Below are 24075 nucleotides of genomic sequence, written 5' to 3' on the forward strand. Positions count from 1 at the left end.
GTCCCAGATTGGAGAGGGTGCAGGCTAGGCTGAGGGACAACCCCCCCCCACCCCAGTTCACAAATTTTGTGCACCAGGCCTCTAGTATACATATATTAAAAAATAAAATAAAAATAAAGCACATGGATCAGTGCAGTCTCTCAAAAGACACCAGCTACTCCCATCACGATCACACCTCCCAACTCCCCACCAAAGACAGAGGTGTCAGGCACCCTGGCTCGGGAGCCCATTCCTCCACACAGGCCGGCGAGGAGGATCCTAGAGAGGCCGCGGGCCCCCAGTGGCCCCCAAGAGGGAGGCGTGGGTCCCTCCCCACAAGTCCTGGAGGCCCTGCAGCTTGTCTGGGAGGGGGGCGGGCCGCACCTCAGAGACTCCTCTTTCCGCTGTCGAAGCTGAAGCGCCTCCTCCTCCTCCTCCTGCCGCAGCCTCTGCCGCAGCTGCTGCACCTTTTCCCGCTTCAGTTCCAGGAGCCGCCTCTGCTCTTGCTCCAGTTCCTGAGCCACCGCCTCCTCCATGGCCTTCCGGGTGGCCTCTGGGAGCTGCTCTGGGAGAGCCACGAGCTCTGGAGATCGCCTACCAAGGGGAGGGAACAGCAGTTCACAAGTGTTAACACCACCGCCTTTCGGCTCCAGGTTTATAGAGCGACGGGTCCTCACAGACCCTAATGGAGGGCCCTCCACCAGGAATCACACACCAACTCAGGTCCCCAAGCGGGCAGAAGGGTACGCCCTCAGAGATGCAGGCAGCATCTGTTCTACGAGACAAGCCCCCTGTGGCTGCTAAGGCCGCGTGAGCCCAGGGAGAAGGGCAGCCCACAGCAGGTCCTGCGGACCCGGGCCCAAGGCGGAGACGAGGCTCCCAAGCTGGCGGCAGAGGAGAAACTGAAGCGCTGGCCCTGACGACTCCTCCCACACGGCTCAAGCCCGCTCAGTCCCTCCACTAGGGCTGGGCCTGCTGCTCGAAGCTCCTGCCATCAGTTTGAAGTCCCCAGAGGCTGCTCTTTGCCTCCCAAACTGCACAGAGGCCAGTGCATAGGAGCCAGGGGGACGCAGCAGCATCCTTCCCAGCCGAGACCTAGAACAGTCCACAGAGGCCCAGGGACAGGAAACCCGGCCCCCACACTGCCCAGTGAGCCAGGCAGGGGACCACCCCTGAGCCAGAGAGAGAAGCAGGAGCACAAGAGACGCCAGGTTCCCGATCTCCGCACCAAGGAATCAATGTTTAAAAGTAGATCAAAAAGTCCTACTGGTGTGCTCAGTGGTTAGTGTCAGTCCACACACCAAAAGGGTCTTGGGTTCGATTACAGTCTAGGACAGTGATGGCGAACCTATGACACGCGTGTCAGAGGTGACACGTGAACTCATTTTTTTGGTTGATTTTTCTTTGTTAAATGGCATTTAAATATAGAAAATAAATATCAAAAATATAAATCTTTGTTTTACTGTGGTTGCAAATATCAAAAAATTTCAATATGTGACACGGCACCAAAGTTAAGTTAGGGTTTTTCAAAATGCTGACACGCCGAGCTCAAAAGGTTCGCCATCACTGGTCTAGGGCATGTACCTCGGTTGCAGGCTCAATCCCTGGCCCTGGTTGGGGCTCATGCAGGAAGCAACCAATCAATGTGTCTCTCACATCGATGTTTCTCTCTCTGCCCCTTCCTTCCACTCTCTCTCTAAAAAAAAAAAAATCAATGCAAAAAATATCCTCAGGTGAGGAGTAACAACAAAAAGGGGGGAAAGAAATTCAGGGCTAACCCAGATGCATAAGGTGGGTGGTAAGGTAAGGACAAAGGGTATCAGTTACAAAGATGTCTATAGAATAACAAGGTTGTTTGTTGCTTGTACACTGGTTCTGAAAGAAATGCCCAAAAAGAAACCCCAAGGACATTTAGAACAATGAAAGCATAAGCAAGATAAAGTGTTTCGCCCCCCAGAGCGGTTTTCCTAAAAGCTAGAACGCATTTGCATTCCCAGGTCCTAAATCTTACGTTAGAAATTGCTCTTACCACCCGACCACCACCTCCTCCCAGTGCTCAGGCCTAGCAGGGGAACCCCCATCAACCTCAGCAGCATGTGGCTAGATCCAATCCCAGGAGCAGGGAGCCAGCCCTGGCTGGGGTCACAGAACCCCCTCCTCCCTCCAGCTCTAGCCCTGTAGCAGATGGAGGGCGGCCGCAGGCTTGGCTAGAATGGCAGGTGACAACAGGCCTTTGGAACAATTCCCTCTCGGCCCCTTGAGACCACAGAGAGAAGGAAGGCATGACATCTCTGAAATACCATTAAAATCTTTCCTTCCTCCATTCCTAAAATTATAACTCAGGCCAGAAACGGTCCTGAGCTATGTCTTTAATTCTCTGCTGCTGCCAGCTCCACCTCCCCTCCTCCCAACACCCAGCTTCCTCCCAGGCCCCACACAGCCCAGCAGATGCAGATGTAAGCGATGCGGCTGCCACCCCCTAGAGGATCCTGCCCTTGAAAGAGCCTCCCCCAGCTCTCCGCCTCATCAACCCTCCAACTCATTTCCAGCCTCTGCTGCAAATGCTTTTCTCCCTGAGATGGCTCCTTTACTGCATCTCCCTGTGGGCTGTGTAGCCATGTGGAACCCCAGGGACAGATGCTGCGGGAAGATGAGGCGTCCGCAGCACGGCAGCCTGAGAGCAGCTGCACGCACACCAGCCTACTTCTTAGTGCGCCCCTTCTCCGTGTCCCTGCTCTAAAGATCTACCGTCCTAAGCCCCCCTCAGGTCCAAGGCAGGCAACACTGGCCCACAAGGCAGACCCCCGCGGCCACTGGGGGTGAAGCCTGCAGAGGGAGAGGCAGGTCTGCTTTCTAGGCCGCCCCCGGGCGCCAGCCCCAGTGGGTCCCTGAAGCAGTCATGGCAGGCCTGGCAGGCCGGAGTGAAGGAGAGGAGGAGGGAGGGTGGCAGGAAGAGGCGAAGGGAGACACGCCCCGGACCCTCTGGCACACCGTGCACCACTGACACTGGGTTGCAACCAGAGACACCTGTGTCCCCACACGCCACCCTGTGGTTCACCTCATAGAAGATGTGGGCGTGGCAAAGGGAAGAATGTCCCTGACTCCCAGACTCGGGCCTCTGGGATGACGCGTGCATGGCGGCGCTGGGCTGCCCTTTGCTCCTAACCCCTCTGACACATCGTGACATCTATGAAAGGTGCAGGCTCTGTGACTCATGGTCCCTCACCCTCTGTGTTGATGATGCTTTGACATTCTTAAAAAGCTTGCTGGTCAACGAGAGGCTGCCCCTCCCAGGACTAGCCAATTCTCACAGATAGTCCTGCGCCTATACCCCAGCCCCTCCTGATCGCACACCACGGGGGTATTTCCCTACCCTACATCACCCAGAGACCACCCCACACCCCCAAGTGCACAACATTATTCAAATCATCCAGTCCCACACTTCAAGTACCTACCCTGCCTCATCCATTCCTTCCCGCGAAAACCCCAATAGAGGTTCTGGACCATGCCCTCCCTTCTCACCTCTCCTGCCTCCTGACCAGCCCTGGTCCTTCCCCCGTGACCCTGGTGGCGTGGCATGCCCACTTCTCCGGAAATGTTAGTAACATATTCCTCTTTCGGAGCCATTGGCCTCTCCACGATGCCAGTCACCTCCGTGTATTAAAATTCCACAGGTTCGAATGAGGCACAGAGCTGCTCCCCACAAAACCAGGAAAATCACCCCATTCCTAACACGGCTGTGAGGAGTAATGACAAGGGAGTGCGGGGCCTGGGAAGACTCAGAGGACAGAAGGTGTGTCCCACGGGCCTGTGTGCACTGCTCAGGGCGTTCCCCGGGCCCCAGCAGGGCAGCATCGCTGGGACGGGGAGAAACGCAAGGTGCCCTGGCTGCCCTCACTGCCCAGCCTCTCTCCCAGAGGTGCTGGGGACCACCTCTGACCTCTGACCTCTGCCCAGGGCCCCTTCTCTGAACCAGTCGCTCCTGTCCTCATAGAAAGCACCATGACCTGGGTGTCCACAGCCACCGAGGAGGCTGGGGAGCGCGTCACCCCTCGGGACAGAGCTGTTGCTGCCGGCTGGTCAGCACCTGAGAACAGGCCCCTCAGGACATCCCCCTGCAGCTCGGGGAGGACGCGAGCTCGGGGCCCCCGGGGCACTGTCAGCAAGCCATCGCGGTGGGCAGACAGGCGGGGGGGCAGATGGGCGGGTGGCAGATGGGCAATCTCCGCTCAGCAGACAGCCCCGGGCCCCAAGGGCGTGGATGCTTCCGAACCTCTCGGGCCACAGACAGGCACACCTGGGTGGCCCCGGCCCTGCCTGTCCTTGTCGAGAACAGCAGAGGCCCCACGAAGCCACATGTCCCAGGGACTAGAACAGCCGTGGGCAAACTACGGCCCGCAGGCCAGATCCGGCCCGTTTGAAATGAATAAAACTAAAAAAAAAAAAAAACCGTACCCTTTTATGTAATGATGTTTACTTTGAATTTATATTAGTTCACACAAACACTCCATCCATGCTTTTGTTCCGGCCCTCCCGTCCAGTTTAAGAACCCATTGTGGCCCTCGAGTCAAAAAGTTTGCCCACCCCTGGACTAGAGTCTAGTCCTAATTCTGCAAGCAACTAGGCATGTGCCCTTGGGCAAGCCCTTCACCTCCATGAGCCTCAGTTTCCCCATCTGTAAAGGGGGTGCGAGAAGGGAAGGTAAACTGGGCACAGAAACACTAAATGATGTCTAGTTGTGGTGAGCTTCAAACCCAGACACAAAGAGCCCTCTGTGTACCATCCAATCCACTACATGCAGGTGGGGCCTGGAACACCAGGTCTGCGGGCAGAAGCCAGGACGAGGTGGCCGGGGGGGGCATGCGGAAAGGCTCTTGGGGGACGGGATGCTCCCGTGGGATCCAGGGTGGGTCCGTGTGTACTCGTGTAAACATTCGTTGACTTATACAACTCGGATTTGTGTACTTCCATGTATATAAATAGCTCCAAAAGCTTCTGTCTGCGTTTTCTCACAGCAGGTATTTTTCTCCATTACAGAGGAAAGAGAAAATAATGGGGGTCGGGGGGATGGAGGGGGTCAATGGGGGAAAAGGGGGACATATGTGATACTTTCAACAATCTATCTATATAAACGCCCAAGTGACCATCGCAACCAAACAGATGACTGAACAGGCTGCGTGGGGCGACCAGGCCGGCAGGGGGGTTAGTGAGGGACGACCAAACGACTGAGCAGCAGGTTGCAAAGATGGCGGCGCCCGCCTGCCTCCGGAGTCCCCCAGTCCTCTCAGCCCCCCAGCCGCCCAGGGCCGCCCGAGGCTCAGGTAACCAGGGCCGGCCGAGGCTTGTGCTGCCAGCAGTAGCAGCAGCAGAGGTGTGATGGGGCGTCACCTTCCCCTGATCGCCCGGTCGCCTCCCGCCTCTGAGGGCTCCCAGACTGTGAGAGGGGGCAGGCCGGGCTGAGGGACCCCCTCCAGTGCATGAATTTTCATGCACCGGGCCTCTAGTAAAGAATAATTTAAAAATAAATTTAAAAAAATAAAAAGAGAAAATAGTGCTTGGTAAAGGGGAGAACATGACTTACCAGGTTTCTGCTAATGATTCAGGAGGTACCCCCTCACTTGCACCCTTGCTCCCCAGGTCCTGACAAGGGGAGCCCTGGGGACAGTGATGGCTCCTTGGGGTCTCAAGGCTGCTCACAGAACCAAGGGTACACTCCCTCCCCCCCTGCCCTACCCCACACCACCTCTGGGGGGATTAGAGCATCTTTCCCCACCACCCAAGAGTGCGTGGAAACAGCCCTGGCTGGTCTGGCTCAGTGGTTAGAGTGTCAGCCCGTGGACCAAAGGGTCCCAGGTTCCATTCCTGGTCAAGGGCACATACCTCGGTTGCGGGTTCGTCCTCAGGTGAGAATTTTAAAAAAAGAGTGGATGGGATCTAAAGCTACTCACACACGATGGAGGATAGGCCCAACCCACGAGAACTGGCCCTTACCCCTCCGGAGAGACAGGCAGGGTGGGGCTGGCCACCACCTTCTCCTTGGGCTCCTCGGGCTCCTCGGCCTGGGGGCACGGCGCCTCACCACTCTTGCAGGAGGCAGGTGGACTTGGGGTTTCATCCCTTGATAGCAATAAAGAAGCAAATGTGTTAAAGGCAGGAGGCTCCAGTGGCACCCCATTCGGGGTCAGAGAGCTGTGATGGGGACAGGGAGGCAGCCCCAACCGGTTCCCTTCCTCAGGTCTTAACTCTTCCTGCCCTCCCTGCCTCTTCCCGAGCCGTTTGCAATGAAAAGCAGATGCGCCCTCCCACGTGGGAGGCAGAATGCTTACTGGACCCAAGAAGTTCTGCCTGCAGCAGCTGCCCCATAGATGCTGGCAACCGAGCACGGATGCTGCTCAACTTCCCAAGGACTCACTGCGCCGGGTGAGCCCTGAGGCCAGCGTCTCCCCTGGCAGACAGCACCAGCGCCGGGGTCTGGACCTCGGCTGGCCGCAGGGAAGCCTGGGTAGGGCGCCTCCTCCGCCTGGCACACTACGGGGCCCCACAGGGGTGCTGCCCCACCAGAGGTGGGATGGGCACTGGCTGGGAGGGGCTGGTGGGCGGAGACTAGGAGAAAGGGCCCCTGGGCAGGCCCAGCACAGCTCCTAACAGGTAACAGCAGTCTCTGCCCAGCCCAGCTGGGGAGGCAGCTGGGCCAGAAGAGACCTGCCTCGTTCCGGAGTTCCGAAGCTCCCCTAATCAGACGAGGCACCCCAATTTCAGCTGCAGACTGACTCCTCAGAAGAGGCCAATCTCCTCACCATCCAGCTCCAGGGGGCCACTCGCTCCCCGAGCTCTCCAGGCCCCCAGCCCCCACACACAACTCCACCCAGGTGGGCCGCGCCCTCCCGGGAGGCACAGGCTCACTCTTACCTGTGAGGACACTTGGGCGGGAGGGGGCTGCGTGCAGAGTGCTCCGGGGGCTCCTGTGTCCCCCGCCGCTCAGACAGCCCAGCAGGGGCCTGCAGAGGCCCTTTCACAGTGGCCTGGCTGTGCCGGGAACTTCCAAGCCGCTCCCCGTACAGAAGTGAAGGGGACACCCTGGTCAGACCAGCCAGAGAGGAGAGTCAGGAGGAGACTGGGGTGCAGTGGGGACCTACGTCCACTCCTCCTTCCAGCTGGACCCCAGCCGGGGCCCTAGGTTCACGGAGTGGTGAGGGCGGAGGGCAGAGCAGTGTGAGAGCAGGAAGGGAGACACCCTGCTGAGGGCTCCCGTCCTGGACTGGACCCAGGGCCCTGCGCTGCATGTGCTGGCCCCGGAGCAGAGCAGCATGCACCCTTGGGGCGCAGAGGCCACATCGCTGGGCCAGGAGGGATGGAAGGACCCAGCAGGAAATGGGAAGGAAAGGGAAAGCCAGATTCAAGTGGTCGACTATCGGAAATGCTGAAGCTGTAGCTTCAAGGAAGAATTCTGATGATTTTCAAGGTCCAAAAGGTAGAATGACTGCCCTCCCCCTTCCAGGTGACAGCCTTTGCCTTATCAGGGCTCAAGGCTGGGAAGCTGGATGCCCGCCCCCCGCCCCCCCCCCCCCCACACACACACACAGCCACACCTGTTCTGCTGTGCAGGGCCCTGGTCCAGCTCTGAGCTGCAGAACTGACCCTCCCACATGACCCCCAGGGCTCCCGCGGCTACTCCAGAGCCGGCCACAACCAGACACACAGTTCAATCCCAGCAGTAACAAGTCGGAGCCCCAGCCCACAGTGGTGCCATGTGCAGCGTCAATCAGGCACCAGCAGCTCTTCACTCTCCTGTCTTGGTGTGGAATCACAGGTCTGCTCTCTCACCCACACTCACACACTCACACAAGCATAGACACTCACTCATTCCCTCTCTCTCTCTCTCTCTCTCTCTCTCTCTCACACACACACACACACTTTACCAGGCCATCCTGTCGGTTCCCATGCGCCTTCAGGCAGGAGCACCGGAGCCACGTGGACCAGCCAGGAGTTCTGCCCAGCACACATCCCCGAGTTCCCTGCGGCGGCCTCCCCCAGCCGTACCTCTCGGAGCCTTGGGACCGTTTGCTCTGCAGCTCATCGTGGCTGGACTGGCTGTTGTCCTGGTCTTCTCCTCCCAGCCTCTGGGCCTGCGGGCAGCAGTGGTGGAAAGTGCATATTGGAGGGTCTGATGTGGATCCCTCAACCCTCCCACTGACAGCCATGCTCGGAGGAAGCACTAAGAGTGGCTCTTCGGTGGGTGAGGACCCGCGGGATGCAGCAGAAGCGGCCTGTCTACTGTCCAGTCAAGGCCCCTGGGGCCCTGGCTAAGTCCCGGCTCCCAGTTGCTCCCAGGGCTGGCCGGGCTGGCTGGGGAGGGCGAGCCAGACACCACAGCCACTGCGCCAGAACCAGAAGCCAGGGCTGCAGGAAGACACACAGAGGAAGGAAAGCCTGCCCCTGCAGCTGGAAGCGCTCACTGTCGTTGAAGAGATCTGTGAACAAACACCCCACGTCCTCAGCGGCCCGGACCTCCAGGGCCAGTGTCACCAAGGACGCTGAGACGCCACGGCTGCAGGGGGCAGCCGACAGCTTCACCTGAGAGGAAGGCTGCGCCCAGACAGACAGAAAGGGAGCCCAGCGGGGCTCCTTCGCTCGTCCACATGGCTACCATCAGCGGGCCATGAGGCCGCTTCCCAGGCAAGGATGCACATCTATCAAAAACCCAACAGATCTCGTCGTAAAGCCTGGGCCTCGGCACATGTGGTGAAGAGCAGGGCTATTCTTGATGAGTCTGAGGATGTCCTCCAGGGGCGGGGCCACGAGAGCGCAGTGGTGGTCAGCCTCGCCTCCACCCGTGCCAGCCACGGGAAGGACTCAACCAGATTAGTACCTAAACCAGAGCCGGCCCCCAGAAGAGGGCCACCAGTTAGCTCCCCTGCGCACACGCCTCCCGCCCCGCCCCTGCCTAAGGCAGACAGACTGGCAGGCAAAGGAGCAGCCACTCCTCTGGCCTCTGACAGCACAGGAGCCCTGGGCAGGAGACAGCTCACTCCCTCTTCCCCAGGGGTTCCTGGCCCTGGGTCCGCAGTGTCCCCCCAACACACACCTCTCCACTGGCAGCCTGAGCCCCAGCAGCTGTGTCCCACTCTGCCATCTGGGCCTGAGCTAAAAGCCAGCTTCCCAAATTAAATTAAAAATAAAAAGGCTGCCCTAGCCAGTTTGGCTCAGTGGATAGAGTGTCAGCTGGTGGACTGAAGGGTCCCAGGTTCAATTCCCGGTTTGCGGACTCAGTCCCCAGTGGAGGGCGTGCAGGAGGCAGCCAATCAATGATTCTCTCTCATCACTGATGTTTCTATCTCTCTCTCCTTCTCCCTTCCTCTCTGAAATAAACAAACAAACAAACAACAACAACAACAACAAAAATATATATATATATATATATATTTTTTTTTTTTTTTTTTTTTTTTTTTTAAATAGGCTGCCAGAGTACCTTCTGGTGCCCGCAGCAGCAGGGCTCCCTGCAGGGCTGCCACTCCTCCTCACGTCAGCTGCAGAGAATAGCGGGGCGCAGTCCTCCTCCCGCCCCACCTTCCTCCCGTCCGTGTTCAACTCACAACCTGTCTTCCCTCACCTGGCTCAGTAAAGAGCTCCCGCTCTCATTTCTCAGCACAGCATCAGCACAGGAGCAAACGATGGGTAAGCAGGTAAATGCGGCGGTTGGGGGCGGGGGAGGGGGGGTGCCTTGATTCGCACAGCATCAGCGATGGAGAGGTCAGAAGCTCCGTCCCAGGCAGAGTCGGGGCCAGGCCCCAAGGATCCCAGAGGGAGGAAACTCCATAAATGCATCCTGGGATGGGCAGGGCTCCGCTCTGGGCTACCCCAAAAAGGGAGACCCTGGCCACCCCCAGAGACTCACCGGCCAGCGGGCTCCATCCGGGACCAGGGCAAGCACGTCCACATCCAGCAGGTGCTCTGAGATCCGGCTGCGAAAACCAAAGTCCTGGAGACGGTGGGCGGGAAGGTCAACACTGGCCCTCACCCCGGCACCCACCAGGCCCCTCCCCAGCCTCCCAGGAAGACCCGCCACACGCCAGGCACTGCACCAAATGTTCTGTCATCTAATTACTGTAATCTTCAAAGCAACACATGAGCAGACGGAAAGAGGTGACCAAGCAAGTATGCTAACAGGCTCGCTGTGGACTGCAGGTGTGCGCGCAGTCGCTGTAAATCCTCTGAATCGCTCTGTATGGTTGAAATTTCTCATAGAAAAGTCTGAAGAAAAGAGCCCCGCTAGAGCAGTTCTCCTATTCGCATCTCCCAGCTGAGGAAGAGGCCTCACCGCATCTGTCACTTCCCCAAGGTCGCGCCACTGACAGACAAGGGGCTGCGGGCAGATGTGCCCGGGACAGACTCCAAAGCCCAAGCTCTTGGCATGATACCTGCCGCAAAGCTTGTCCCTTCCCGCCGTCTCTCCCTCCTGTGCCCACCGAAGCGCCCGGAGACCTGTGGCAGCTCGGAAACGGTGTGTGGGTTCCTCCCACTCGTCCCGCTCACATACAGGTGCCTCCGAACCACGGGCACTCCCAGCAGCTTCCTCACAGGCTTCTCGCTGGGGCAGGCGGCAAGCGCCACACAGGAGCCAGCCCCCTGCTGCCCCGGCTGCCAGGTAACCATGCTGCCGCCCCTCCACCCGAGATCCCACTGGGCAAGGTGAGGGGCTGCGACCTGGCAGCATGCTACCAGGGACAGCTGTCATCAGCCCTGACAAATGGCGGCGGCCCAACCACGTTCTGGCCTGCAGCCCGTGCTGTCCTCCAGCCACCCGCTCAGAGAAGCGAGGGCGGCTGGGCACCGCCTCCACACAGTGGCCCCTCGGAAGGACAGAGCCCACCAAGAGCCCCGCCACGTGGCCCTTCTCCACGCGGCCTTGCCCGCAGGGGCTCTGCCTTGCCTTCCTAGCTTATGAGTCCTTTTTGGTGACATCTTCCTTTCAGGCTGAGTTCTACTCCACTTAATGCAGCTGCCATCTGCCTCCTTAGGCTCACATCACTGCTGCTCAGCCAGACCCGCTTCCCTGAGCCCATCCCCTAGACCACCTCCTCCAAACAGAGGGAGCGCGGCCTCCAGAGGCAATGCTTGGCCCGAATGCATCCGAAGCACGCCCCCCATCCCCCCCACCCCGCCCGAGACACAGGCCTGGCGGGCGCGGGACACTGCAGGCTGCAGGAAGGGCTGGACAAGGAAACCATGGAGGCTGCATTCTAGGACTACGTCCTAACTTTAGATATGAAACCCCAGCACCCGCCTGGCCAGAGCCCGAGACGGTCCTCGCCATCGCTCAGTGATCACACACACACACACACACATGCACACGCGTGTGCACACACACACATACACACACACACGGTCTGTGGCCGCCTAGATCCGGGGGACGTTCCTGCGGAGCCCAGAGGCGCTGACTTCGCAGGACCTCGGGACATTCACACGGCAGCCCTGGCAACAGCAGCGACCTTTCTTTAAGGTTTATGTGCTGATGGTTCCCTCAACCCAATTTCTTCCCATGACAAGCTATGAAGTAGGTGGTATTATCCTTAGTGATGGCCTAAGAAACTGGAGTCAGACAAGACTGAAGTTTGACTCATACTTCCCCAGGTATAAGCTGTGATGAGAGGCAGACACTTAAGCACCGTGACCTGCGAGCGCACGCCTTCTCCTGTCCCCTGCTCCCTCCTCTGACTCACCAGGCCAAGGAGGGACTTGGAGTTGGAGGCATCGGAGTCTGAGCCCTGTAGCTCCTTCACGTGTTCACTGATCTCCAGAGCCTGGGAAGACAGATCCACAGCAGTCACCAGGACAAAGGGCAGGGGGTCATGATTGCTGGGGAGACAGACCTACAGTCAGTCACCAGGACAGAGGGCAGGGGGTCATGATTGCTGGGGAAACAGACCTACAGACAGTCACCAGGACAGAGGGCTGGGGGTCATGATTGCTGGGGAGACAGACCTACAGACAGTCACAAGGACAGAGGGCTGGGGGTCATGATCACTACCCAGGGAGCTGTCAGGCCAGGACGCCAACATGGGGCTAAGTCCAACCAGAGCCCGCCTTTTCTGGAAAACTGAGAGGCCTATGGACTCTCCCATTCTCTCTGGACATAGATGCCAGCCCCAGCCCCTGAGCTGGCAGCCCAGGTGAGTATGGACAAGAAGGGTCTGCATGCTAAGGAGAGCCAGTGAGTGCAGTGGGCATAGCTAGGGAAGTTTGATGCTATCCTGAAAACAAACACAGCATGGGGGTATCCTTCCCAGAAGCAGTTAAGAGCTCCTTAAATGAATTCCCCCACCATCCACCTGGAGAAGCAGCAGGACTAAGGGCTGGAAAACCAAAAATGCCCACGGCTCTCCCCGTCTGGCTTCTGTCCATCAGGTCATGGCCAGGTCTTGGATTGGTGCAGAAAGAGCCACAGAAATCAATGAGGAGTCGTCTTATGACCTAACTGCCCAGGGCTGAGCAGGAACCCCAACTGCCTTGCCCACTCGAGGTACTCCTCTCTCTGCAGGAACTCAGATTGCTGCAAGCAAGGCCAATCCCAAACTGAAGGCACGAAGCAGCAGGAGAGCCCGGGCAACGTGGCTCAGCAGTTGAGCGTTGACCCAGGAACCAAGAGGATCCCAGTCAGGGTGCACACTGGGGGTGGGCGGGGGGGGGGGGGGGGGGGGGGCGCGCGCCAGGTTGCGGGCTCGATCCCCAGTAGGGGGCGTGCAGGAGGCAGCCAATCAATGATTCTCTCCCATCACTGATGTTTCTATCTCTCTCTCCCTCTCCCTTCCTCTCTCTCTAAAAATCAATAAAAATATATTTTTAAAAAAAGGAAAAGTAGCAGGGGAGGTGGGAATGGGAGAGGAGGGATTAGACCAGAAGACGTGGCAATCCCAGGAGGCTCCCAAAGGAAAGGCCAGTGTCTGCTGCGAATTCCCTCAGGAGCTACCGCCCGCTGAGTGGGCCTGCTTACCACAACAAAGGCCTCTGGCTGCTGCCCACGCCCACTGCCCACCCAGGCCTGTTGTGGGGAGGGGGGGGGCTCCTGCCTCCATGGCAGGCCTGGGCGAGGGAGCAGCCAAGGCTGCCCAGGGCGCCTATGGGACAGACTCACGTCACTGGCGTCTGATCCGCTCTCTCCCGGGACAGGGGCCTCCTCCTCCGGCTCCGTTGCGGCCTCCTCCTTCCTGGAAGCCTCCCCCGCTGCAGCCGGGTCCTGGGGTGCGTCTCTCTTACTGGACATGGCGGGCTGGTCGCCCCCAGGGCCCACCAGACTCGTGGCCGTTGTTGTCGCAGGGTCACTCTGGTGACTCTTGTCTCTTCCTGGGAGCCGGGCACTCGCCCCTTCTCCCTGTCGCCCTCTGCTGCCTGCACTGGCCAGGCTGCTGTCTGCACCTCGGCCGGAGAGCCTGCCGGGAGTCGGGGGGCGGGCAGCACCCGAGTCAGGAGAGAGGGCCTTCTCCTCGCGCTGGCTTGTTCCTGGAGACTCCTGGGAGAGTGGGCCAGGTCAGAAAGGAAGACGGCAGAGTTAGCACACGGCGTTTAGAGGCTTGCTCCAAGTCGGGTCTCCTCGACGCCTAGGCCACTGCTCCAGTCCTGACACCAGTGGCTATCAAGCACCCTCAAAGCTTTGGGGAGCACAGACCCCTGGCTCCCAGACCCGCTGACTCCAAATGCCATGGTGATTCGGGGAGGCCCCACCAGACCCCGTCCGCAGAGGAGCAGGGAAACCTCTGCCTGGAGGTCCGCCGCCACCCACCTGCCATGTCCTCAAGGGACGAGCCTCTCATTCCAGCCCCAAGAGACAAATCGTAAGATTGCAGACGGTCAGAATCTATTCACAATGACTGTGACGGAGAATCACGTGAGAAAAACACCAGAGTCTAGGATTTCTATTTCTCATCTTTAAAAGGCAGCAGGGAGGACACCTTCCTCACAGCAGCAGGTGCAGCCACCGCCCAAGCCCCCTGCACAGGCCCTGGGACAGGTCCTCGTGGGAGCACCCACTCAGGCTCTGAGCACATGTGCCAGGATGGGCCAGGGTGCCATCCATTTACTGTGAAGGATAAAGGAGGGAGGGAAGCCTTCGAACACGGGTCTCAGACCTCCGTCCGGAGGAATGGAAGGAGGACACTTGAGGAGGAAGCCTCGGGCCACAGCAGTTCTGAGGAATGTGTGTGGGGGGGGGGGGGGGGCGGGCGTGGCGCACATCAGATAGAAATGTCCCTGTTCCAGGGCCTGCTGCACCCCATCCACTCCATCAGCAACACGGCCTTGGCAGGAGCCACAGGGGAGCAAAGTCCAGCAGCTGGGGGCTGTTGACCTGCCCCGGGCCCTCCACCAGGGCCTCCTGAAAAACAACCTGGGCAGGGACTCCACCACTGCTGCACCCTGCTGCTCACACACACCTCGCTTCACACCTGCTGCTCACACACACCTCGCTTCACACCTCCTGCTCACACACACCTCACTTCACACCTGCTGCTCACACACACCTCACTTCACACCTCCTGCTCACACACACCTCGCTTCGAAGACTAGGATACCTTTGGAGCTGAGCTGGTCTAAATAAACACAGGGCCCCTTCCCTGCCCCAGAAATGCAGCCAGTGACCTCTCCTGAGTTCAGGCCGGGACACCTTCCCCCAGAAAACACCTGTGCCCACACCTGAGCTGCCAGTGCGCACAACATCCGAGACCTCCCTACCCCAGTCACCCAAACAGGGGGCCTGACAACTAGAGTCCACAGGCCCAAGGAGCAGCCCCAGCACAGCATCCACTGACGCTGCCTGTCAGGGGGCTGCTGCACCCACAGCCAAGGCGCCTGCCTGCAGGACCAGCAGCCCACTGACCAGCCGCCCAGACATGCCAGGGCCCATAAGGAGAGGCAGGGAATTGCAGCCTCTCAGAAGGAAACTCTCTGCCCATTTATCCTCTAAAATACAGGGATACAGCCCTAGCCAGTTTGGCTCTGTGGATAGAGCATCGGCCCTCAGACTGAAGAGTCCCTGGTTCAATCCCGGTCAAGGGCACATAACTCAGTTGCAGGCTGATTCTCGACCCCAGTCGGGCACGTGTGGGAGGCAACCAGTCAATGTGTGTCTCTCACTTCAATGTTTCTCTCTCTCTCTCTCTCTCCCCCTCCCTTCCACTCTCTCTAAAAATCAATGGAAAAATATCCTTGGGTAAGGATTAACAACAACAAAAATACAGGGACTGAAGGAGGCCTGCCTCATAGCGTTATTGGAAAGATGAAATGAGCAACAGTCATGGAGCCAAAGAACTTACAGCTGTGCCTAGCATACCATGATAGGTCCATAAATATTAACTGATGTGTTCTGACAAGACCCACACATTCATTCACTGAGACTCATGTGCCAAGCACCACCTTGGGGACCTAAATATGAACAAGACGTGGATGGCCCTGGAGGAATTCAGATGAGTATGGAGAAAAGTGAAACGTCACAGGTGGCCTGGGTTAGGAGCCTTTACTGCTCGGAGCGAAGGGCACTGGACCTGGCGGTGACACACCCAGGGAGAAAAGCATGGAGGCAGGGCACCCGCCAGTGCTGCCCGTCCTCGCAACACCCCCAACCTGCCACATGGGAGAAACAGGCCTCAATCACAGAGCTGAGAGAAGGAGCAGGATAAGCTCCTCTTCTTCAAGACAAGCATCTCCAGGGCGAGGCAGACTCCTCATCTCAACATCCCCAAGAGTGGCCAGCTCGCAGCACAACCAGTTTGGGCGGCTCCAAGGACTCCAAGGAGGAGGCGGGGGTCCTTGGGATAGGCGAGGGTGTCTGGCAGCCACACTGCCTCACTCATCAGAAGCAGGCCGATCCCCCAGCCATGCTCACCTCAGGACCAAAAAAAGGGCAGCAGACCCAAGATGGCAGCATAGGTAAATGCCAGTACTCGCCTCCTCCCACAAACACATCAAAATTACAGCTAAAATACAGAACAACCATGATTCAGAACCACCTGAAATCTAGCTAAATGAAGTCCTACAACTAGAGAATTAAAGAAGAAGAAACATTGAGACTACTAGGAGGGGCGGAGGCACGGAAAGGGCCGGTCCGACATCCACATGTGGCATGTTTTTAATCGGGAGTGAGATCATCTCTGCGGAAGCTGCCCGTGAGGAGCAATGGGTCCCAGCCCCACACCAGACTCCCAGCCCAGGGTTCCAGAGCTGGAAAGACAAGTCCCTATAAGTTCAGGCTGTAAAAACCAGTGGAGATTATGACTGAGTGACATGGAGGCTGCTGGAGTCCCAGGCAGCTCCTCTTAAAGGGCTGCCACACGAACTTACTCAGACTCGATCCCTTTGGGCTCCAGTGCCAGGGTAGCGGCTTGAAAGGAATCTGGGACACTTGGAGAAAAACTAGATTGTCGGGCATCAGGGCAAGAACTCTGGAGGCAGCTTTCTCCCAGGAGGAGGTGCTCACAGGGGTCATTGTTCTGGTGCTGGAACCTTCCCAGTCACAGAGCTGACTGGCAGCCATATCTGAATTTCCATCAGCTTGGCCCACACTTTGAATTCCTTGAGACCCTGCCCCACCCAAGCCGTCTGCAGAGGCTTTTCCATACAAATGGCCTGTCCTGGCTCAGGTTTCAGACTTTCCCAAATCTCTCAAACAAGCTGTAGCTGGTGAGAGCATGCCCCAAATCTATCAATAAGAGGCCCAAGATCCGGCACTAGCACCAGCCTGACTTGCTTCACAGAGTGGCCTCTCCTGGGCACCTCCAAGCCCAATACAAATAGCAGCAATCTCTAGATCTCTCTGTAGCTCCTGCCAGGTGGCCTCTGGCAGTGGCTGACTTTGCACCTCCCAGGAGGCCCCAGAGCCAGTGCACCTCGTGGACAGCTTCAGACCATAGCAGATTACAACTCTACACATCCACAGTGACACACTCAAGGGGCAGACTCAGTGAGCACCAAGCCCCAGTGAAGCAAGTCCTGCTCCATAGAGGTGTCTCCTGCACAGCAGCTCTTCCACTGTAGTCACAGCTGGTCCTCACAGCCAATTAGCCTGGAGGTCAGTTCCTCCCAGTGATGCCAACAGCAATCAAGGCTCAACTACAAGACTATGCACACAGCCCACAAAGGGCACCCAGAGTGCCCAGCTCAGGTGACTGGAGAGGCTGAGCCACTGGACCCTACAGGACACCTACTATAAGAGGCCACCCTACCAATTCCGGGAGACATAGCAGCTCTACCTAACACATGGGAACAAACATAGGGAAGTAGCCAAAATGTGGAGACAAAGAAAAATGTCAGAAATGAAAGCAAGAAAACTACTGGATACAGAGTTCAAAACCATGGTTTTATAAGGTTACTCAAGGATCTTCATGGGAGCTTCAAGGGACTTAGTGAGACTTTCAAGAATCTTAGTGAGAATTTCAAATATATGAAAAAGGACCAGTCAAAAATTAAGCATAATTAACTGAAATAAAGAATAATTTACAGGGATTCAACAGTAAAGTAGAGGATTCTGAGAATCAAATAAATAATTTGGAATATGAGGGAGCAAAAAAACAATCAGAAGAGCAAAAAGAAAAAATAATCCAAAAATATGAAGATAATATAAGGAGCCTCTGGGACAACTTCAAGTGTACCAACGTTCACCTTATGGAGGTGCCAAAGGAGAAGAGAGAGAGCAAGATATTGAAAACCTATTTGAAGAAATAATGACATAGTTCTACCTGGTTTGGCTCAGTGGACAGAGCGTTGGCCTGTGGACTGAAGGGTCCCAGGTTCAATTCTGGTCAAGGACACATGCCCAGGTTGTGGGCTCAATCCCCAGCAGGGGGCATGCAGGAGGCAGCCAATCAATGATTCTCTCTCATCATTGATGTTTCTATCTCTCTCCCCCTCTCCCTTCCTCTCTAAAATCAATAAAAATATATTTTTTAAAAAAGAAGAAAAAGAAAAAAGAAAGAATGACATAAAACTTCCCCTACCTGGTAAAAGAAATAGGATTACAAGTCCAGGAAGCCCAGAGAGTCCCAAACAAGAGGAACCCAAAGAGGCCCAAACCAAGACACATCAATATTAAAGACAAAGAGAGAATCTTAAAAGCAGCAAGAGAAAAGCAGTTAGTTACCTACAAGGGAGTATCCTACGACTGTCAGCTGATGTCTCAACAGAAACTTTATGGCCAGAATAGAGTGGCAAGAAATATTTCAAGTGATGAATAGCAAGGACCTACAACCAAAATTACTCTACCCAGCAAAGCTATCATGTAGAATTGAAAATGAGATAAAGAGCTTCAGAGACAAGAAAAAGCTAAAGGAGCTCATCACCACCAAACCAATATTACATGAAATGTTGAAGAGTATTCTTTAAGAAGAGGAAAAAGAAAAGAGGGGGGCCGAAACCGGTTTGGCTCAGTGGATAGAGCATCGGACTGCGGACTGAAAGGTCCCAGGTTCGATTCTGGTCAAGGGCATGTACCTGGGTTGCCAGCACATTCCCAGTGGGGACTGTGCAGGAGGCAGCTGATTGATGTTTCTCTCTCATCGATGTTTCTAACTCTCTATCCCTCTCCCTTCCTCTCTGTAAAAAATCAATAAAATATATTTTTTAAAAAAAAAAGAAAAGAGGGGGGAAAAAAGATCAAAAATATGAACAATAAAATGGCAATAAATACATATTTAGCAATTGAATCTTAAAATCAAACAAATAAGGAATCTAATGAACAAAATAAACTGATGAATAAAATATAATCAGAGGCATGGAAACGTGGAACAGACTGACGAATCTCGGGGGGGGTGGGGGGGAGGTTAACCAAAGATCTTATATATGCATTACCCAGGGGCACAGACAATAGGGTGGGGAAGGTCTAAGGTGGGGCAGGAACTAGTTGGAGGGGAGGAATGGGGGGGAAAGGAGAATATCTGTAATACTCTCAACAATAAACGTTTTTTTAATAAAAAATAAAATAAAGGCAGCAGATCATGAAATAGGGGACAAAGAGCACTCATGGCCTTCAGGACATGTTCACTTCTCCTCACCGGTCCAGCCCCTGCCTCCTCCACATGGGTCCTCTCCAGCCACACCCTGCACACATCCTCTCTTCCTGCCTTTGAATAAACATCATGCTTTTTTTCCTACTTTGCCTCACACCTTCTTAATTCTCTCTCTCCCTCCCATGCCGCCCCCCCCTCCCCCCCGCACTAGTCCTCAGAGCTTCACAGCATCACATCCTCCATCCCTGGGGCAGGTGTCCTGAGATGAGCCTTCCCCATGCTCTATACAGGTACCTTGCATCCGCATGGGGAGGGGTGTGGGAGAGTACCTCTATAACAACTACTGCATTATAATTGCTGGTTTCCTTGTCTGTTTCCGCCACCAGATCAGCCCCGTTATTCTCACTGCCTGGCACACAATAGAAAATGCTTGACTGAATTTTTAAAAATAAACTGTGAAAACTCCACAGCCATCTGCTGAACTGTGGCTAAGACAGCCTCAACTAGACACGCCCTCTCCCAGCCCAGGTGAGGGGAGGGAGGAGGAGGCCAGAGGTCAGGAACTGCAGAAACAAGTAGGGGGGAGGCGGGTGTCCTGCAATTGGAGCACCCACTCTACGAAAGGGAGACGGGCTCCTTACCTCACATGGCTGTGAGGGATTAGACTACATTTCTTATTCTGCTCATTAAATGAAAAGCAGCTGAAGAGATGTCAGCCACTAATACTCAAGATGATGGGGAAACAAGTAGCCTATCCAACACCGCAGGACACCAGGTCCACATGAGAAACATGGCTGGACCACAGGCTGCTCCCCAGCCAGGCCTTTCTGACGCTTCCAATTTCAAAAGAAGATTTTCCCACAGTGGGGCTTATCCTCTTCTGTCTGCCTAAATGTTACCATATTAAAACGTGGCTAACATTCAAGTAAGTGAGCCGGCACACTCTGCGTCCATGGCGACCGCACGTGACCGCCAGAGGCGCAGTGCCGGGAAGGACAGCAGCGGGAGACACAATCCTCACAGACCACCCACAGATGGATGAGTGAGATGAGTGTGCACAAAGCCCGCCAGACAACACGCTCCTCTCCTTTCCCTGGGCCTGCTCCTCCTCACACCACAGCCCAAGGCCTGAGGCCCTACCCAGACTCCCTCCGGCCCATGCGTCTCCTGGGTCGGCGTTCTAAGGGGCACACGGCGGTGGGGAGGGCAGGGATTGCACCCCCGGGCACAGCTTTGCTCTCAGCTCATCTGGTCAGACTCCTTTCTCTCAGGGCCCAGCCCCAGGGACATGGGTATCTCAAGGCAAATTTCTGCGGCTTTTTCAAAAAAGACCTTGCATCTGCATGGGGAGGAGGTGCGGGAGAGTACCTCTAAGAACCATTTCATGTTTAACACACACCCCAAAAGCCACGAGGGTCCCAGAGCATGAAGGCAGGTCCTGCCAGGCACACAGCCCAGGAGAGAGGGCCTGGAGGACGGGGTGCTGAGCACGGTGTCCATGGCTACATCTTGTTCCAGGGAGAGCCCACACCCCCACACCCCCATCAATCATCAGTGCAGTCTATTTTCCGCATCTCGTTCCCACCCTTCTCTGCACTTCTCCCTGGTGCTGTTAGCACCTTCCAGTCGCACTGACATCATCCATTATTCCAAAGCCCAGCTCCCTCCACTCCTGGGATCAGCAGACGGCTTCTCACCAGCAACACGAGGCCAGCTCGCCACCCTCCCGCCCCCCTCTCCCTCACACCATTTCCAGTGTCTGTTTCTCGAGCCTCTCCCTTCTGAGGCTGTCACAGCCTGGAAATGGGTTTAAGGTGAAGGCAGGCGAGGAGGGGGAAGGAGAGAGCCATTCTTGCCACCCTACTGCCCTCTCCTGGAATCCAGAGCAAGTGACAGTCAACAATGAGCCAGGGCAGACCTGAAGGAGCCCTCCTCGAGGGCGGCCTGAGACGCCCGAGCATGAAGGGGTGGCACCTCGGAGAGCTATGGTCTAGAAACTTGGACAACAGCTGTTCTCAGAGGGCGTGGTCCACAAGGCAGAGGCAGCCTTGTCAACTTCTTCAACGCGCCCTTTCCCCGCTCATCCCCGCCACTGCCCTGCCCACCAGGAAACGCCTCGGTCCTGCCTGCCTGCCCCTGCCTGCCTGCCCTTAGAGCACAGGAATCCAACACCCCCATGGCAAACATGACCATATCTACTGAGACACTGGAGACAAGGGTGGAAAGCGTTCAACACCTCCCACTCCAGGCACTGCCCCCACCACACGGCTGCCTGTTTATATTAAAGAGGTTAGACGGAATATGAGTAAAAGCATCCACTCACTCAAAACAGCGTATCATCATCAGAAGGAAAGCTCTTGGAAATCCAGGACGTGTCAAAGAAAATCCCCCCCCCCTTCTTTGACACTTGTAAAGTAAAAATGATAAAGCGAAACTTAACTAGCTCAAAGTCAAAGTTCATGACGATGGACCCACTTGGGGATCTTCAATCCACCTGCTGACAGCAGAGACCAAGCGTCCCCTCTCCCCAGGCCATGGGACAGCCCCGGGAAGAAAGCACAGCACAGCCTGCCAGGCCCCCTGCCCCACGTAGCCCGCTCATTCCCTCACCGCTCCATTCCCTCCGCTGTTCAGCAAAACCTGCCCGTGCCCTTCCTGTGGTCCAGGCAGGGGCAGGCCCTGACACACAGACGGGCGTAGGGTGGGCTCTCCACTCTCAATCTGCTCCGTCTCGTGGAGACCATCCTTTCTCCCAAAGCCACCCCCTTCCGACTCACGTCCTCCTCCCGGGCTCAGACCCTGAGCTGCTGTTCCACCGTCATTACAAGGTCTTGATGGTCAACAAGAGGAACAAAGTTGCCATTTGAGGAAGCAAACAGACTGAAGGCTTGGGATTTAATGCAAGCAGACCAGGCCCCATTTGGAAGGAAGAGTTTCAACACAGACACAGATCAGGTTGATGAAAAAAAACGGGACACTCAGAAAAAATGTCACATTTGGAAAAAAGTGTCAAAGTCACAATCCAAACGCATCTGATTATGCAGAGCCAACAACACGGACCGTTCTAGAGCAGCGGTCGCCAACTGGTGGTCCGCAGACCACCGGTGGTCCATGAGGTCCGAAAGGTTGGCGACCGCTGTTCTAGAGAAAGCCTAACTGTAAGAGGGCCTGCTATGGCTCTAGCAGGATCACCTGTGAAGACCCTCCCGTGACTCAGGGCCTGTCAGCCAACACCGCAACCTCCGCCGGTCCAAGGCATCAGCCCTGGCTCTGAGGGCGGCCGAGGACCAAGGCGTAAGAGTCAGAACTAACAGGGCCGTGGTAAGGGAGAAGGACGTAATAGTAAGAGGTCGTAAGAAAACAAATTTAAATCTGCGGCACAAGCACTGTTGTTTAGCGGTCAGTTCTGTGGTCATTCTAACGAAACGCGATGACCTGTTTCATTTTAAAGCATTTAAAGAATTTAGAAGAATTTGGCATGTTAGGCTTGGGGAAGCGTAACTAAGCTTGCAATCAGTAACTAAATGTTTGGGGAAATCTGAGTGGCTGACCTCATGATTTACTAGTTGTGTGAATACTTTGGGAATATATTGAGAGAAATGCTAATTGTTAAAAATGAATGCACACCAAAATGCACAGAGTATCTTGTTCCTTTTCAAGTACAAAAGTGCATTGGAATTTTGGGGTATTACAACAATATGGTAAGTTTGGGGTTTTGTTTGTTTGTTTATTTTTATAAGGAACATCCTGGTGGCAGTGAAGGCCAGACCAGGGAGAGAGATGAGAGCAATAGGACTGTTGGGGGCGGGATTTCCAGAAACTATTCCCAACCATATTCTGCATTTCCCAGGCCTTGTGCTCAAGATGTTTGCCTGTCTAACATATCCTCACATCCTCCCCGTTCCAACACTCACCCACTTCTGAAGACCCAGGCCAATTGTCCTCTCTTCCACCAAGTTCTCCCGACCTCTTGACCAGTAATTCCTTCCCTCAGGACTCCTGCAAGCCTGTGCCAAGTTCATGTACATGCTGCCCTGCTCAGAGCTTCCTACATCCTCATTTCCTTACCACTGACTGAGCACTTACTGAACGCCAAGAACCTAATCCTTTCTCTCTTTCCACTGCAAACTCCTTGAGGCCAGCCCGACCCAGACCTTAGTAACACCTGTATCTCCACAGGGCCTCGCACTGTGGCCTGTTACCCAGCCAGCATGCCACCAGTGTGCGGAAGCTGGGTGAGGTCACACCTGTGCAGTGGCATATACAGACCAGTATCCCACCAGTGTGCAGAAGCTGAGTGAGTCACACTTGTTCAGAGTGGCCTGTAACACCAGTCAGCATCCACCAGTGTGCAGAAGCTGGGTGAGTCACACCTGTGCACAGTGGCCTGTAACACCAGTCAGCATCCACCAGTGTGCAGAAGCTGGTGAGTCACACCTGTTCACCGTGGCCTGTAACACCAGCATCCCACTAGTGTGCGGAAGCTGGGTGAGGTCACACTTGTTCAGAGTGGCCTATAACACCAGTCAGCATCCACCAGTGTGCAGAAGCTGGGTGAGTCACACCTGTGTACAGTGGCCCGTAACACCAGCATCCACCAGTGTGCGGAAGCTAGGTGAGGTCACACCTGTGTACAGTGGCCCATAACAGCAGCATCCCACCAGTGTGCAGAAGCTGGGTGAGTCACACCTGTTTGAAACCTCTGATGGCTGCCAACGCCTGCCATTCAATCCAAACTTTGGAGCTGGCACACGGTCCTCCACAGTCCAGCACAGCCCACCCACAGCACTGTCTCAGTCCTCTCCCACATACGTCTTGTATCCTCTCTTCCTCAAACGCCCCCCACACCCCTGCCCCTGCTGTGCAGTGCCCTGCACCTGGACTTCTCCCACCACTCACCCTGCTTGTCTAGCCCTGCCTATTGTTCTCGACTCACCTCAGAGGTCAGTTTCTCAGTAGCTCTCCTGGTCCATCCAAATGGATGAGACTGCCACTCCCTCCCGGGCCTCTGTTACTTCCTGGCAGTCTCACTGCATTCGACTCTGCACTCCAGCCCTTTAGGTCTCTCTTTTATGAGACTATAAGCTCTTGTAGGGCAGGAATCACA

General features: G+C 55.9%; 1 protein-coding gene across 10 annotated transcripts in view; it reads right to left on the bottom strand.

Annotated features, from left to right (window-relative positions):
- CEP164 (centrosomal protein 164) overlaps window positions 1-24075 on the bottom strand; it is a 73184-nt gene that overhangs the window by 15121 nt on the left and 33988 nt on the right. For 8 of the 10 annotated variants that reach the window (XM_036324191.1, XM_036324189.1, XM_036324187.1 and 5 more), the window contains 7 exons: window positions 13112-13486; window positions 11700-11780; window positions 9875-9958; window positions 8020-8105; window positions 6889-7056; window positions 5971-6096; window positions 364-573 (listed from right to left, as the gene is read on the bottom strand). In XM_036324191.1, the coding sequence (XP_036180084.1) occupies window positions 364-573; window positions 5971-6096; window positions 6889-7056; window positions 8020-8105; window positions 9875-9958; window positions 11700-11780; window positions 13112-13486 (1130 nt within the window). Of the gene's footprint in view, window positions 1-363; window positions 574-5970; window positions 6097-6888; window positions 7057-8019; window positions 8106-9874; window positions 9959-11699; window positions 11836-13111; window positions 13487-24075 lie in introns of all 10 variants that reach the window. The other 2 variants (XM_036324193.1, XM_036324195.1) reach the window with 1 other exon arrangement.

Source organism: Myotis myotis, unplaced genomic scaffold, assembly GCF_014108235.1.
Source record: "Myotis myotis isolate mMyoMyo1 unplaced genomic scaffold, mMyoMyo1.p scaffold_m19_p_10, whole genome shotgun sequence".
Taxonomy (NCBI): domain Eukaryota; kingdom Metazoa; phylum Chordata; class Mammalia; order Chiroptera; family Vespertilionidae; genus Myotis; species Myotis myotis.